Genomic DNA, 15,127 nt, shown 5'->3' with positions numbered 1-15,127 from the left:
TCCAAGAGCTTCCTTCCAAGGTCTCTCTGCCCCAGCACTGCTGACATTTCATGTCAAGTCACATGAGTGGTGTGGCTGGCCCAGGCACACAGGATGTTTTGCATGATCCCTGGGCTCCACAGGAGAGGCCAGGAGCCCCACCCCCTCCAGTGACAACCAAAAGTGTCTCCAAACTTTGCCCCATGTCCTGGAAGGCAAAAACAACTTCTACTGAGGACCGCTGCATGCACTAGAAAACACAGCAAGAGGAGAGCATGGTGCCCATGCGCAGGGTGGCACTGTTTATTACTGAATTTCATATTTAATATTGTGAACAGGCTATAATGAGTACCAGTTACACAGATGACATGGACTTCTTCAAATCAAACTCCCAGTTGTAAAGCTCTGTAGGGACCGTTCCCATGGCCTGACTACAAAGATCAGACGCCTGAAGACGCATGTCCTGATGGATACATTCAGTGCTCGCTGAAAAGTCGACTTCAGTGTGTGCCTATCACTGCGGATGTTAAAATAAAACAACCATTTTTCAAACCACGGGTCAGGTGGAAGGATGCCCATGCCACGTGCAGTTTAGCCCTTGGAGCAGCCGGGGTGGAGTGAGGACGCAAACTCCAAGCAGCTGCTGCCTCTCAGTCTTCTTTCCTTCTCCTTTTCTTCTCCTTTCTTCTCTCTTGTTCGTTCTTCAGATCAGTCATCACATTTAACGTCTTCCGTACCCACATAATCTAAACACAATTGTTTGGAACACGTTTAGATGTGGAAAAGATATACATGAAGAAAGCCCATGAGAGTCTGTCTGTACGTACCACAATGATCATGGCATTCAGCAGCAGTGGGGCTGAAAATACTATAGAAATGAACATGCCCCTGGAGTCGAAATACTGGTATTTTGAAAATAATCTGTTTAAAAAAACAAAAAACATTACTAGGCAATACAACAAAAAAAGTTATAGTGACACTGTCTATTTTACTTAGACTTTGGAGAAACCTGCTGTGGACTGAGGCAGAAGCAACCCCCTCACTGAGCCTACCCTTGGGAGCAGCCATCATCTCCACTGTGCTGTCCCAAATGCAATGCCCATAAAGAAAACACACTGGGTCACAGGACAGGGAGACACCACCCTGCAGCACGGGAAAGGCCCTGAGGCCTCCCAAGCCAGGGAGATGCCACCCTGTAGCACGGGGAAGACCCTGAAGTCTCCCAGGCAGGGAGATGCCACCCTGTAGCACGGGGAAGACCCCAGAGTCTCCCAGGCAGGGAGACCCCACCCTGTAGCACAGGGAAGACCCCAGAGTCTCCCAGGCAGGGAGACCCACCCTGTAGCACGGGGAAGACCCCGAAGTCTCCCAGGCAGGGAGACCCCACCCTGTAGCACGGGGAAGACCCCAGAGTCTCCCAGGCAGGGAGACCCCACCCTGTAGCATGGGGAAGACCCTGAGGCCTCCTACGGCAGGGGGACCCCAGCCTGTAGCACGGGGAAGACCCCAGAGTCTCCCAGGCAGGAAGACCCCACCCTGTAGCATGGGGAAGACCCCGAGGCCTCCCAGGCAGGGAGATGACACCCAGCAGCCCCTCTGGGTCAGCAGCACGTCTGACCTCAGCTGGAAGACATTGATGACCTGAAATCCTTAGAACCTATAAAGTAACATCAATAATCCCCGTAAATGAGGAGGGAGAGCAGCTGTGTCCACTCCACAGCCGCACTGGGACCCTCCCATCCCTGTGGCTCTCACAGCAGCCGTCCTGCTGCCAGCACCAGCGCCTTTAGGAGAAGAGAGTGAGGAAACGTGAAGGCTGTGGGGGGTGAGGGGGCCTGGTGGACTCACAGGCACAGCTATGAACGGCTGGGACAGAGCTAGCAGGAGGCCACAGGGCACCACTGCATGACTCCGTGTTTGCTCGGAGTGACCTGGGGACACTTGGAACATTCTGAGGGGCAGTGCCCAGCTGAGGCCTATGCCTCCTCAGGACATGCGAGAGGCTGAGCAGTATGGGGATGGCTTAGGGATTGCATGTCAGCAGCAGGTTGGCAGAGCTGGGGTGAAGGGCTCGGAACACAGTGGGCTCATGGCTGGCCTTAAAGGTGGAGGGACAGCACTTCCTGAACGACATGCTGTGACGTCTCTGGTCTAAGAAGCTGAGGGAGAAGACGCCTCTATAACGAAGGGGGAGCAGAGCAGTTGGCCTGAAGTGTGAATTTTGAGACATTTGTTAGACATCCTGGTGCCCAGTCCGGTGAGTGTGATAGGCAGGAAACCCAGCACTTCTATCAGGAGGTGTCGGAGAAGCACAAAGCCAGGAGGCTGAGGCCACAGGGAAGGGAGGAGCCAGGAAGGTGCGACACCCTGGAGCTGTGTGTGGGAGGGCTTCAGGGAGGAGGAGGGCACTGTGCCAGCCTCCGTACAAGGTCAGGGTCACTGAGGACTGAGCACCACTCCTGGGACTGAGCCATGTGAAGGCCCTGTATCCAGGAGAGGCGGGGTCCCCACGGGACCACTTACTGCTAAGAAGGGAGGAGGGAGGAGAAGGAAAGAGACAGCATGCTCCAGCTGCAGGGACGCTGTCCCGGAGATAAAGGCTGAGCAGGCAGGAGGCAGAGTCAGGGGAGGGTTTGGGAAACTGGGTGAGTCTAAGCAAAGGATTTCAGGGAGTGCTCTGCAACCCCTTTCAGTGAGGGCCCAGGGTCAGCGCTTAGGGCTTATGGGCCATGAGGCCACAGTTTCAGCTCCTTCCTGCTCAGTCTGGCAGTTTTATTTTTGCTTTATATTTTAAAATGTAAAAACCATTTTTACCTCACAGGCCATTCGAAAACAGTAAGGCCAGGTGGGTATTACCTGACAGGTTCACCCTAGGCAGGTGCTGGGTCCCAGTTCCCCGGGATGAGGCCAGGGATGGAGGAGGGGGCAGAGAATGCAGGGCCAGGTCTACCAGCAGCGGTGCCCCGACATCAGGACTTGGGGCTGGGGGTGAGACAGCAGGTGCCCCAGACCACCCAGAGCCCCGTGCTGGGGTCCAGACTCCCCATGGAGCAGCCGCCACAGTCCAAGGGGCAGGGCATGGCTAAGGCCAGCGTGGACCACCTTCTCTAAAACGCTGTTTCTATTCAGCAGCTCATATTCCCATGGCCACTTCTCTGGCTGTGCCGTCAGAGGCTTCCGCCAGCATCGCCCTGCAGCTCTGTGCTCAGAAAGGGCTGCTCTGGCATTGGTAAACCACTCACAGAGCTGCGCTGGAGCCCACACCCGCTGCACGCACAGGCACAGCGTGTGCGCGGTTGCTGTGTTAGGATTCACTGTCTCCTCCTAGAGTCTCCTGGCTGTGAGGGCGGTTTCCAGGGACACCCTTGCAGAGACCTGGTCACAGGCCCGGGGGCAGCTCACCTCCAGTTCATTGCAGCCACCTCATTGATGTATTCAGCACAGTAGACTAGGATTACTGAAGAAAGATATAATTCATGTTAGAATTTAGACGACCACTATTACTCGTTATAATATATACATTCTTTATAGCAGAAAACTGAATAGAAATGTCACTTTAATTTTAAACATAATGTCAGGTAAACATCCTAACACTGTCAAGTTATAGGACTCGCCCTTGTAGCAGAAAGAAAACCAAGGCCAACAGTACTCCAGTGCTCCAGCAATCTATGGCTCAGTCAGAGCCCAAGCTAAGCTCAGCTCAGCAGCTGCAGAGCCACGGCCGGAAGCGTCCTGAGGCCCCAGGCTGCACCCAGGCATGGCTGTGCCTCCTGCATTTCCCCAGGGACAGCAGCCACAGTTCAACCCCACAGGACACGGCAGCAGGAGCCGAGAGCCACAAGACCCAGAGCTGACAACCAAGGGCTTTTCACGCTTACATGTCCCAGGCTGCCCTGGGCTCTGCCACCAAGATGACCACAAGAGGGGAGCCAACAGCTTTGGGGGTGCTGGAGGCAAAGGCACAGGAGGGAGGGCAGCAGCTGGTGGGGGCAGGGCGAGGCCACTGTGCTCCCAGGAGCACACAGAGTTTAGAGGCTGGCCCAGGGTCTCCAGCTAATTCATGGATAATGCTGGTACTCAAACCCATGAGACAGTGATCCATGCTGCCATAAAATTAAATAAAATATAATTTGGCAAATTAAAAAAAATGTGATACTTTAACTTCTAAGGTAAATCAAAATGTAAAAATCCTTTCATTCTTCTTGATCCACATCCAAAAGCAGATTAAACTAGGGGTTAGGGTTAGGGTTAGGGTAGTGGTCCCTCCACTGCCTTCCTCCAGGAATGAACCCAATAAAGCAGAGCAAAGGAAGGCGCAGGGAAAGAACCAAAGGGGAGGGCAGGGCCTGGGAGGGGGAAGAGGAGGAGGAGGAGGAGGAAGAGGAGGAGGAGGAAAAAGGAGGAGGAGGAAGAGGAAGAAGAGGAAGAGGAGGAGGGCCAGAGAGCGACAGGGGGAGCAGGACGGCAGGGCACCTGAGAAGGGTGGGCTAACATAGGAAGTGGTGGGCACAGGAGGGGGTGGGGGGGTGGGGAGGGTGGGGAGGATGGTGGGCAGGGAGGGTGCCACCAGTTGCTTCTTCCCAGCTGTTTCTGAAATGCACCCTGGAGCGGAGTCTGAATCCTGAATCTTGATGGTGCTGATTATAAGCTGTGTAGCTGAGGGAGTCAGAGAACCTCTGTGTGTTTCATTTATAAAAATGGGCAAGCAAAATCCAACTCTAAGGTTGGTTTGAGATCACAGGAAATGCAACTGCAGGCAGCACCGTGTCTAGTATTGCCCGGGTGTGAAAGCAGTCACCCTTCCCCTTATCCTTGAAAACATCAAACCCCTGTGCAATTCTCCAGTTGAGAAAGCTGTTCAGATCCAGGAGCTCAGCTGGTGAAGCCGTCCCCTTTCTTTGAGGTGCCTGCCTCAGGCCCCTGCGTGGGGCATTTGCTCCCACTGCTGCCAGCGTCTTGCTGCCTGGATCCTGCCTATGCACCTTTTTGCCCTGAGGTCACACAGGAGGCTGCGTGATTTAAATCAGGCCACTCCTCCAGTTTCACTGTGTCTTTGGTTTTCCATTGCAACATCTGTCACTGTGATAATAACACAGGTCTGATGAATCTCTGGTGCTGTGTCCCCTAGGAAGCTGTGGGAGGCGAAGGAGCCCTGTCTCCCTGGACCACCCCAGTACTCCTCAGGGCACCCTTGATACAGAGCTCGCTCTGACCGCCTCACTTGCACAGGATATGCCAAAGCTCATCACTTCTCTAGTCTTTCTAAGATCAGCTCCTCAGATTTCCTGCTTTGCACACAGCCAGCTGACTAAACTTACCTAAAATTAGTAGTTGTTTTTAACTACCAAGCAAAATCTTCGGTGTCTCTCCAATGCCCAGAGTCAAGAGGAGCCTGCACCAGGCCTCCAGGCCTCCTCGCCTCTCCTATCCACGTGTTTGTAGTGCTTAGGTCCCGCAGGGCAGGCAGTTTCTCTGCCTCTGACCCATGCCTTCCATCCACCTCAGTCTCTGCACGTCACCTCGCAGGGCTGTCACCGGCGCCCTCTTTTTCTTATTAGCATCTTACTCACCCTTCACACCCTGTGCCACACTTCAGCTTTTCTGAATAATCTTCCTCAGTCAGCCTGTGCAACTCCCTAACTTCTCCAAGTTCTGGAGCCCTTATCCTTGAAGCCAAGTTGGGCAATGCCTTATTTTATGCACAGAATGTTTCTTTCCACAGTTTGCAATCTTCCTCCCATTCAAAGCAGAGCTGCCCTGAGGATGCATCTTGTGTAAACAATAGTACTTCCTAAACTCAGCTCTCCTGTGTGCAGCTGGTGCTCAGCGCCTCCCTGGTAGGCAACAGGAACTCAATAGATTCCTCTCAATTTTCACATCCAAAAGGAACTTTTCTTTATAGCTTCCAAGAGTGAAATATGGGAGTGCCCTAAGAGCATGCACATGACAGGGTTGGGAGGTCTGGTAAAAATATGTACGTATTTTGAAGACACAGACAGAACGTACAGTTTCATTTCACACAGTGATCTGAGTCGTGCAGTTGTGTTGTTTTACTCACCTAGGCACAAGAAGTGCCCGATCTGTAGTTTGTAGCTCCAGGAGGACAAGCAGGTGAGAAGCAGGCAGAGAGTGTGGAAGGCAGCCAGCCCCACAAGCCAGGGCTCAGTCCAGTCCGTCTGCTACAGGAACACACCAGCAGACACTCATTGTTCCGCCCTGCAGGGCGGGGCTCACGGCCCACCCACAGTCTTCCCCCAGGGAAAGGGGAAGCGGGCAGGGGGCAGAGATCTCTCACTCCTAAGTCTTCCTGGGGCCACTCACCAAGTATGGGGAGAGCACTGCCGGGCCTCACAGAAGCATGGTGACAGGAAAGGGAGAAGGAACGGGGAGGATGGAAGCAGGATTCTTCCCCCAGAGCAACTTTAATCCATGGAAGTCAAAGTTCAAGCACACAGAACTGAGGGCATCCCTGACATGCCCCTTTTGTTTGTGGAACAAAATCATGTTTTTAAACTGGGTATAATGAAAGGAATTACCGCCCCTAAAGCGTTGATAACTGGTGATGATGAGGAAATTAAGCGACTTCTTCAAAGAGATGCACTTGGCTCAGCCCCAAAGATAAAACACTGGTTATTTCAGGCTCCTTAGCACTGAAAGCCTTGGGGAATCTGAGCCACCACCACACGCACGACTTGATTTTCTCCAACCTCTCTGCGACACTCTGAACCCTCCAGACAGTGCTGCACTCTGCTGCCTCCTGGACTCCCCGGGACTCTGCCGTACCTGGGGGCAGCGTCTGGCTCCAGTACCTACAGTAGCCAAGCTCAGTTCCATTGCTGCCCAGTTCCCACCTGATGCTCAGATGCCAATCCCAGCAGTCCTCAACCCTCCCCATCCCCTCGCGCGCCCTTCTGCATGAGACAAGCCCTGCACTCCAAGCTGCAGCCCTACACAGCCCTCCAGGACTCCTACAAGTGTCGCAGCTCTCTGATGGAGACTACTGCGGCCTTTCCAGAGCGGCACCAGGAGACAAGGGCACAAGCGCATCTGCTCCCATCAATGCACCGACCAGAATGCCAGAGTCAGGGAGGTAAGGGGAGCACGGCTTTCTGCCCAGATCCCATCAAGTACCCACTCGGGTTGAGGGCTCCCCAGGGACCTGCCGGACACACTAGGCACGGCGCGGCCCCGCCCACGCAGTGGCAGGGTTCCTCCGCGCCACGTGACACTATTAGGCTCCACCACGCACGCCCCGCCAGACTGCCCAAGATCCGCCCACAGTACCCAAGCCCTCCCTGCAAGGCGCAGGACTCGCCCGCATGCACTTCCCACACGAACAAAGCCCTGCCCCCCGCGCCCCGCCCACACAACCCAGCCACGCCCACCCAATCCAGGCCCCGCCCACCGCGCACGCCCCGCCCCCACGACCCAGGACCCCGCCCAGCGCACACGCTCGAGGCCCGGCCCGGAGCCACGCCCACAAGGCCCAGGACCCCGCCCAGCATGCTCGTCCCAACTTCCGGTCCCGAGTCACTCCCACAGGACCCAGGACACCGCCCAGTGCACGCTCCGGCGCCCGGCCCCGAACCACACCCACATTTCCCAAGACCCCGCCCAGCGCGCGATCCACCGCTCCGACCCACGCCCACAGGTCCCAGGACCCGGCCCACCGCACGCTCCACCGCCCCGACCCGAGCCACGCCCACAGGTTCCAGGACCTCGCCCAGCGCGCATGCCCCGCCGCAAGACCCCGCCCACGACCGCCGCATTTTGGGCCACAGGTGAGTAGCTCTGTGCCGTAGACCTCGCGGCTCTCGGCAGTCCTCGCCCGAACTGGTGGTTATGCAGGCTGCGAGTTACCGTGAGTACAGCTGGGATGCTGACAGGGAAGGAGCTGACGGAGAACGCGGACGGCATGGTGCAGGGAAGCGTGCCCTCACAGCAACCGCTGAACCCTGCCTGGCCAGAATCCACGGAGGAGGGCGCCAAGTCTCCTCTCGTGAGATCTGAGATCTTGTCACGAGATCTGCGTTTCCTTCCTCTCGCGATAATTTTATGGCATTTACTAGGTCCAGATATCGCGGTCTTTCCGGGTGTTCCCTGTAATATGGAGACTTATCACCGTGGTGTAGGGATTGTGGTCGCTTCGCCGGCAGAGGAGCAGGCGGAGGCGGGTGGGACTTGCGAGGATTGTTTCAGAGGATCAGGGCGCTGTGCGGCCACTCCAGCCTCCCTCCCACCCGGGACTTCCTAGAAGGGTCAGAGCATCATGGGGACGGTGTCCACTTTCCGGACCGTGTAGGACCTGGGGACGGTGCCTGCTCTTGGGACCTTCAAGGCAGTGCACTCTCGGTCTGGGTCAGCTTAAGGCTGTCTGTCTTCGCTTCGGAGATTTACCAGGTGGTGTCACGCTTCACTTCCTTGTTCAGAAACAGAAAAATATAAGAGGTTCTTATTTATAAGGTTAATTTTCTTACAGCTAATTTCTTTTTAACTGTTGATGTACGATCATGCTTTTTTCCCAGTTTTTAAAAAATATACCTGAACTTACAGGTTTTCAAATTAAACGTTCTATTATTTTAACATCACGAATTATTAAGTGTGTATACTTTCATTGCATATGTTAGCTTTTGAGCTAGTTTGGTATTTCTTTTAAAAAGTTCTAGCGGTGGACTTTTTTTTTTTTTTTTAATAGCTTTAACCTCTCCCAGGTCTTTCTTAGAATCTTTCCACAGTGTGGTCATTTCTGTTTATGCTACTTAACATGCATTCTCTCATTTCAGTGTAGAAGGTCATGGTTTCTTCTTATGAGAAAACATTGTTTTCATTGATACTTTTCTCCATTTTTCCTATATTCACCTCGAGGAACCTCCATTAGGTATATAATGCATCTTCCTCTCTCTCGTGTTTCTCAATCTTCCTTTCAAAACATCGTGTTTAGGAAATCTTGGACTTGGCCTTCCTGTTTTTTTTTTTTTTTTTTTTTTTTTTGAGACGGAGTCTCCCTCTGTGGCCCAGGCAGGAGTGCAGTGGCGTGATCTCGGATCACTGCAACCTCCGCTTCTGGGTTCAAGCTGTTCTCCTGCCTGAGCCTCCCTAGTACGTGGGACTACAGGTGTCTGCCACCTCGCCCAGCGAATTTTTTTTTTTTTTTTAAGTAGAGACAGGGTTTCACCATGTTGGCCAGGCTGGTCTCTGTGGGGTCAGCCCTGCTAGCGTCGTGGGGTGTCCCCTATCGCTGTGCTGAGGTGCAGGATCCGAGGAATAAAGAGACAAGACACTGAAGGACTGGAAAAGACAGCTAGGCTGGCGGGAGGGGGTGGGAAGTCATGCCACCTATGAGCGGAGACAGGCGAGGGCCCCCAAGAGTGTCTGTATTTATTGGGTATAGGTTAAGGGGCAGGGTAGTGAGTGAGGACATCTTAAGAACAGTGATAGGGTCAAGACAGTCACGTGTGCAATAAGCAAAGGGTCCTCACCTATTAGGTCACTGAGGCAAGGAGGTGGGCCGTGCGCAGCAAGGGGTCCACCCCCATTAGGTCACCTAGGCAAGGAGGTTGGCCGTGCATAGTGAAGAGGGTGCAGTGTGCAATATCTCTTATCTAGGGGCAGGCTACTTTTAAGGAATTCTATAGAAGGATGCTTTTGAGTCAGCACAGTAGCCGAAGAGCTGACAGGGTATACAGCCACCTGCTGGCAGCTTCCAGTGATTTCTATAGGAGGATGCTTTGAGTTAGTACCTAGCAACAGAGCTGACAAGGTGTACAGCCACTTAGCTGCGGTTATACTAGAGGGATTTTAAGCCCTCAGACACCTATGGGCTTGCTAACTTGAGGCCAGCTTTCCACAAGAACTGGATGCAAGGTCCTGCAACTCCTTTTCAGGAGGAGTGACTCTTGCTCCAAGCTTGCCATACAGCGAATATCTTTACAATACAGAACGCTGCCGCCTGGGCCGGCCTGCCGTGTAGCACGTGCCTTTTCAGGCAGGGTCACTACCATCTGGGCCATAGATTCTTGTCCTGGTATAACTGTTTCTCCCTTAAATTGTGCTCTGCACCATATCTGTCCTAGACATTCCTCTGACTACTACTGTGTATCTCCCTGACGATATTTTGTTACCTTTCAGGCATCACTCTATTTACTTACTTTCCTTGGGTTAGTTTCTCTGTCAGTCCTGTCCCGTGCCTGCCATTCTTTTCCGGTGTCTGTTTTCTTGTAATTTGGGTCATTTTGGGTGGCACTCTTCTTGTTAGTATTAACCACAGCCTGTCTGCAGTCACTGGGATTTTTTTCTCTTCATCCTCCCCTCAGCTGTCCCCTCGCATATCTTTGACATGTGCGCCCTGGCACCCATGTTTCCAGAATTGTAAAAACTCTGCCCCTCAACAGCCCCACTGTCAGTCCCAGGACATTCATCTTCCACATTTCTCCCACCCTGGTGTTGTGAACAACGCTAGGCTTCCTGACATTTAGACGTGAAGCTCATGAAATGTCGTCAGTCTGAGCTGTGCTTTAATATGAAACATACACCATCTTTCAAAGACTTTGTACCAAAATGCAAAATATGTTGTCAACAATTGTATTATTTTACCTACATGTTGAAATTGTATTTTGGAAATACTGGACCAAATAAAATATGTCAATAAAATTAATCTCTTTCTTTTTACTATTTTAATGTGGCCACAAAACGTGGCTTGCTCTCTATGTCTGTTGGTGTGTGAATACTGATGTGGACTCTGTCCCATTTGCCTGGAATTTTGTGCTGTCAGCACGGACTGGATGAAGCTGTGATCAGAATGAAGTATCGATTTTGTTTATTTTTTATTGATTATTATTTTCTTTTTGAGACGGAGTTCTGCTCTTGTTGCCGAAGTTGGATCATGCAATGGCATGATCTCAGCTCACTGCAACCTCCGCCTCCTGGGTTCAAGTGATTCTCCTTGCCTCAGCTGCTTGAATAGCTGGGGTCACAGGCATACACCACCACACCCAGTTAGTTTTGTATTTTTAGTAGACACGGTGTTGAACCCTATTGGCCAATCTGGTCTTGAACTCCTGACCTCAGGTGATGTGCCTGCCTCAGCCTCCCAAAGTGCTGGGATAACAGGCGTGAGCCATCACGTCTGGCCCAATTTTGTTTATTTCTAAAATGGCTTCACAAGTTGATTCACTGTATCTTTAATCCACATACAGTTGGTTTTCAAGAGCTTTATTAATGGACAAAATATGTTTGTGAGCTGTAATGTATTCTATAAATTAAAACTAGTACTTGGTACCTTTCTTGCTTTTCATGTTGCTTGGGACCCAGCAGGCAGCAGATTGTTTAGATAGAGAGACACAGGAGAGAGTTGCTGTGGGAGCAATGAGGAGATGGGAGAAAAAGAGATTCTGGAGACCAGGTCTGTGTCCTGTGATCCAGAGGCGGCCTGGGAGTGGCATCTGTCTAGGAAGAGCCCCCTGTTCAGGAAGCTCTGAGGAGTGCAAATATCCCAGAGGCACCCTCGCAGCAGCTCCCTGGAGACCCCAGCGTCCACCTCTCCACCATGTCCTGTCAGTGGCTCTTCCATCTTCATGCCTGCTCCTGAGCAGCGCCTTCAGAGTCAGGGTCACAGGATCTCTGCCTGGGGGTCCTTCCAGCACTAAATGGAGGAGCAGGTGGTGCCCCCAACGTTCTGCTTCACATTGTGATGCCCCTCCCATGGCCTTCAGGGTCAAGCTGACATGCACCATGGTGGCCCAGGGTCTGTGTGAGCTCCACCCACCTGCACACCAGGTGTGGCACCTGCCCCTGTCCTGCGAACTGGCTGTGTGACCACATGTGTCTACTGGTGCAGTTGGGAGGAAAGCCAGCACCCAGGTGGGGACACAACACCCTCCTGAAGGAGGCACGGTTCTATTCCCAGTGTTGATAGCGTATCAGGAAGTATCCAGGCCATCAGCTGGGCCCTCGGGCCCTCAGTCTCTACCCTGAGTGAGTCAGGCCCGGCTTTCCCCAGGAAGAGGAGCCCAGAGCACCGGAGGCTTCACCAGCTCTGCCTGGGGGCTAAATCCAGCACCACGCAGAGACCCTGCAGGCAGGGTCACTCTTGTCCTCCCCAGTGAGGTTGCAGGATCAGGGGCCCGCCCCAGGTGCAAAGGGCCATGCCACCCATGCCTGTACAGACGTCCTCCTGGAACCGGGGCTGGGTGCGTGCCGCCAAATCGAGTTCACCAAGGCTTGCGTTTTCCACGTTGTGGCAGTCAATGTTTCATGGTCTACATTTTGGTGGTGATAGGGTCCTTGTTCCAGGGTCACTAATTTGGTCCTTTTACTGCGATAGCAAGTGCTTGGGGGGTTGGTGGTTCAAGACCAGAGGACATAGCAAGTGGTCAGGAATGTCTGCTCTGGTGTTGCAAGAAGCCACAGCCAGGCCAACGTGGGCAGGACCCCCTAGGCCTGACCTCCACAGCCCCATGCCAGCCGCAGTGCCAGGTGCAGCCCCTGGGGCTGGTGACAGTTCAGACAGAGCCAGTAAGCCCAGGAGGGTTGGATGCTGCAGGACAGCAGGTGCATCTCAGGAAAGGTTTAAACACTGTACACACCCAAATAATGGTGTGCGCCTGGAGGTTTCATTCCTAAAGACATCATGGTCAATAACATAGGTCCCTGGGATCCCTGAGAGCTGGACTCTGGGTGTCTTCAGTATCTGTGTCTTGGGCGTGAATCAGACCACAGAAGTGCCCTGATCTCCACCACTGTGTTATCCATTTATCCCCATCGAACTTGCCAGATGCTGACCTCACGGGCTGGGTCGAGGACCCTGGGCAGCTTCTGTGGGGGTTCCTCGTTCCTCCCTTTGTGTTTCTGGGCTGCACCAGTTTGACCTTGATGTGAAATCTGGTTCCTCTGTCCGTTTGTTTGTACAATGCAGTTTACAATAAAGCTTTTGACAGCAATACTTAATTTGCCATTTCCGAATCTCTCATTCCTTTCTGAACATTTTCAGGTGGCATCATTTCCTTTCAAACTGAAGAATTGCATTTAGCATCCCATGCAGTTCAGATCTGTCGGGGATGAATCGCCTTTATCTGAAAAATGCTTATTTTGTCTTCATTTTAAAGAATACTTTTGCTGTGAATTGTTGTTAATACTGTTTTTTCTTTTCTTTCAGCACATGAGAGACGTTCCACGGCCGTCTGTCATGCCATAGTTTCTGGTAGAAGAGCAGTGGTGTTTCTAATCCTCATTCCTCCATAGATACCATGTTATTTTTCTGTTTTCAGAATATTCTCTTTATCTTGGTTTCAGCAGTTTGACCACGATGTTCCTAGAATTAGCATAGCAGGACGCTTCGGCTCTGAGCACGGCACAGTGATTGTTGTGAATCTGAGTGTGTCTGTTCATTAGAGCGCCGGCCACACTTCCCTGTTTCTTCAAATGACTTGTGGATCATTTAGCATGACCTGCTGGGTATTACAAATGTCATGCTGTGGAGAGTCTGGGCACTGTTATTTCTTCCAGAGTGTGTGTGTGTGTGTGTGTGTGTGTGTGTGTGTGTAAGATCAGGCCATTAAGTTGGTTTGACAGACTGCAAACTATGCCCGTTGAACAGCAGCTGAATCCTCAGTTTGATTCTTTTATCCTTCTTGTGTTTCATGAAGTGTGCCTCACACACTCAAGGTTCCATTGTCAGCTAGAGTCCTGGACAGAGGTTATACACAGAATTTGGGGTTCTCAGTCTCTGAGTCTCTCCTTCCTTCATCATTTTTTAGCAGGTGTGTTCCCAATTTCTTCAGGAGAGAAAGACCAAGGGCTTTCTATGGTGGTTTGGCAATTCCGCATTGCAGGGCCTCAGACTCATTCTAAGCTAAAAATCATCAGAAACCCTCTTTCCGTTTGTTTCTGCCATGCATCATACTCCCCTCCCATAATCCATGCTTTTCATCCCCGTTCACTGCCTTTACGGAGTCACTTTTTATATTTGTTCATTGTCTACATATTTCCCTTGCAGGAGAGTGACATTAGACAGTCTCCCTTGACCACCTTGGGAAGTAGAAATCTAGAGGCGACACATTCCCGAAATGCTCCTACGCTGCCTGTGAGAGATGTTATTCTATTCACATTGCCATGAGGAAACTGAGGCTCAGAAGTAGCATCCTTTGCCTGAAAGGACACAGCTCGTGAGTGCTGGAGGCATGGTTTCATGTCTGACTTGGCCAATTCCAAAGCTCTTATGATGTTCACCAGCACTCAGATGCATTCTTCCCTGACCTCTCCCTTCCCAAGAAAAATGGTGTCCCTCCCTCTTCCTCTAATTAGAAAATTCTTTTGTATACTAGGAAATTATTAGGAAATAATCATTTTTTCCAAAAGTAATGCATTGTGGAGTCAATATCTGATGGTTTTGCCCAAATATGGCCTTTCAGCCTCTGAATTCATGCCTCCATAAATTCTAGCATGTTTCTTCATAGCATGTTTATTCTAATCTTCCTTGATGGGTGATACGGTTTGGCTGTCTATAGGGTCCAGCCCTATAGGGTTCTGTGAGCTCCTCCCTGCTGGTGGGGAGACAAGAAACTGTAGAAATAAAAGACACAGATACAGAGATAGAGAAAAGAGAGTTTGGGCTCGGGGGTCCACTGCCAACCAAAGCGTGGAGACCTGCAGTGGCCCTGAGTGCCTGGACGCTCTTGACTTTTATTGAGTACAAAGCAGGGGCCAGGGAAGGTCGGGTGAGGTAATGGTGGTCAGTGACAGGGTCAGGTAAATCACATGTCTTGAAGATAGAGGGCCCAAGAGTTTCAAGTAGCCGAGATGAGGAGAAAAGCTAATGTGTCAGTGCTCTTCATGTATTTATCAGAAATATCAAGGACATTGATTCTTACCTTCTGAGAAAAAGAGAAACAGTGCAGAAGCAGGGTGTGAGAGTGGACATGGAACGTGACCACTGAAGCACAGCATCACATAGAGATAGTTAAGCCCCCAGATATCTGCAGGGGAGGAGTGGAATTTTCTCCTAACTTCCCCAGGAAGGAGATGGCTCGGTCATTTTGGACACCTTGTCCCCTAGCTGGCTAAATAGCAGGTGCTTTCACAGTACTGGCGCTGCGCAGAGCCGAAGTGCCCTCCAGTAGCCCTTATGCGGGTGTGACAGAGGGCTTAGCAT

The 15,127-nt window shown here is 51.8% G+C and overlaps 1 protein-coding gene and 1 long non-coding RNA gene across 3 annotated transcripts; one reads left to right on the top strand and one right to left on the bottom strand.

Moving 5' to 3' along the window:
* Window positions 1-248: 248 nt before the first annotated feature.
* On the bottom strand, window positions 249-8,086 carry TMEM18 (transmembrane protein 18). Of its 2 annotated transcripts, XR_004273769.1 has the most exons (6): window positions 7,840-7,888; window positions 6,301-6,459; window positions 6,038-6,158; window positions 3,382-3,436; window positions 807-900; window positions 249-725 (listed from the first exon to the last, which is right to left on the bottom strand). XR_004273769.1 is itself a non-coding variant. In XM_032294285.1 (5 exons), exons 1-5 carry the CDS (start codon window positions 7,894-7,896, stop codon window positions 630-632), a joined length of 423 nt encoding a protein of 140 aa, XP_032150176.1. In that variant the 5' UTR covers window positions 7,897-8,086; the 3' UTR covers window positions 249-629. The 2 variants fall into 2 exon arrangements, 1 of the variants encoding a protein (XP_032150176.1); XM_032294285.1 differs by lacking the exon at window positions 6,301-6,459 and having other exon boundaries at window positions 7,840-8,086.
* Window positions 8,087-9,067: 981 nt separating this feature from the next.
* Window positions 9,068-10,647, top strand: LOC116562104. Its single transcript, XR_004273770.1, has 2 exons — window positions 9,068-9,482; window positions 9,536-10,647. It is a non-coding gene; the product is annotated as an uncharacterized LOC116562104 (long non-coding RNA).
* The last annotated feature ends 4,480 nt before the right edge of the window (window positions 10,648-15,127 follow it).

Source organism: Sapajus apella, unplaced genomic scaffold (genome assembly GCF_009761245.1).
Source record: "Sapajus apella isolate SASKATOON/1434 unplaced genomic scaffold, GSC_monkey_1.0 scaffold31, whole genome shotgun sequence".
Classification (NCBI taxonomy): domain Eukaryota; kingdom Metazoa; phylum Chordata; class Mammalia; order Primates; family Cebidae; genus Sapajus; species Sapajus apella.
This window is presented reverse-complemented; position numbering and strand designations above follow the sequence as displayed.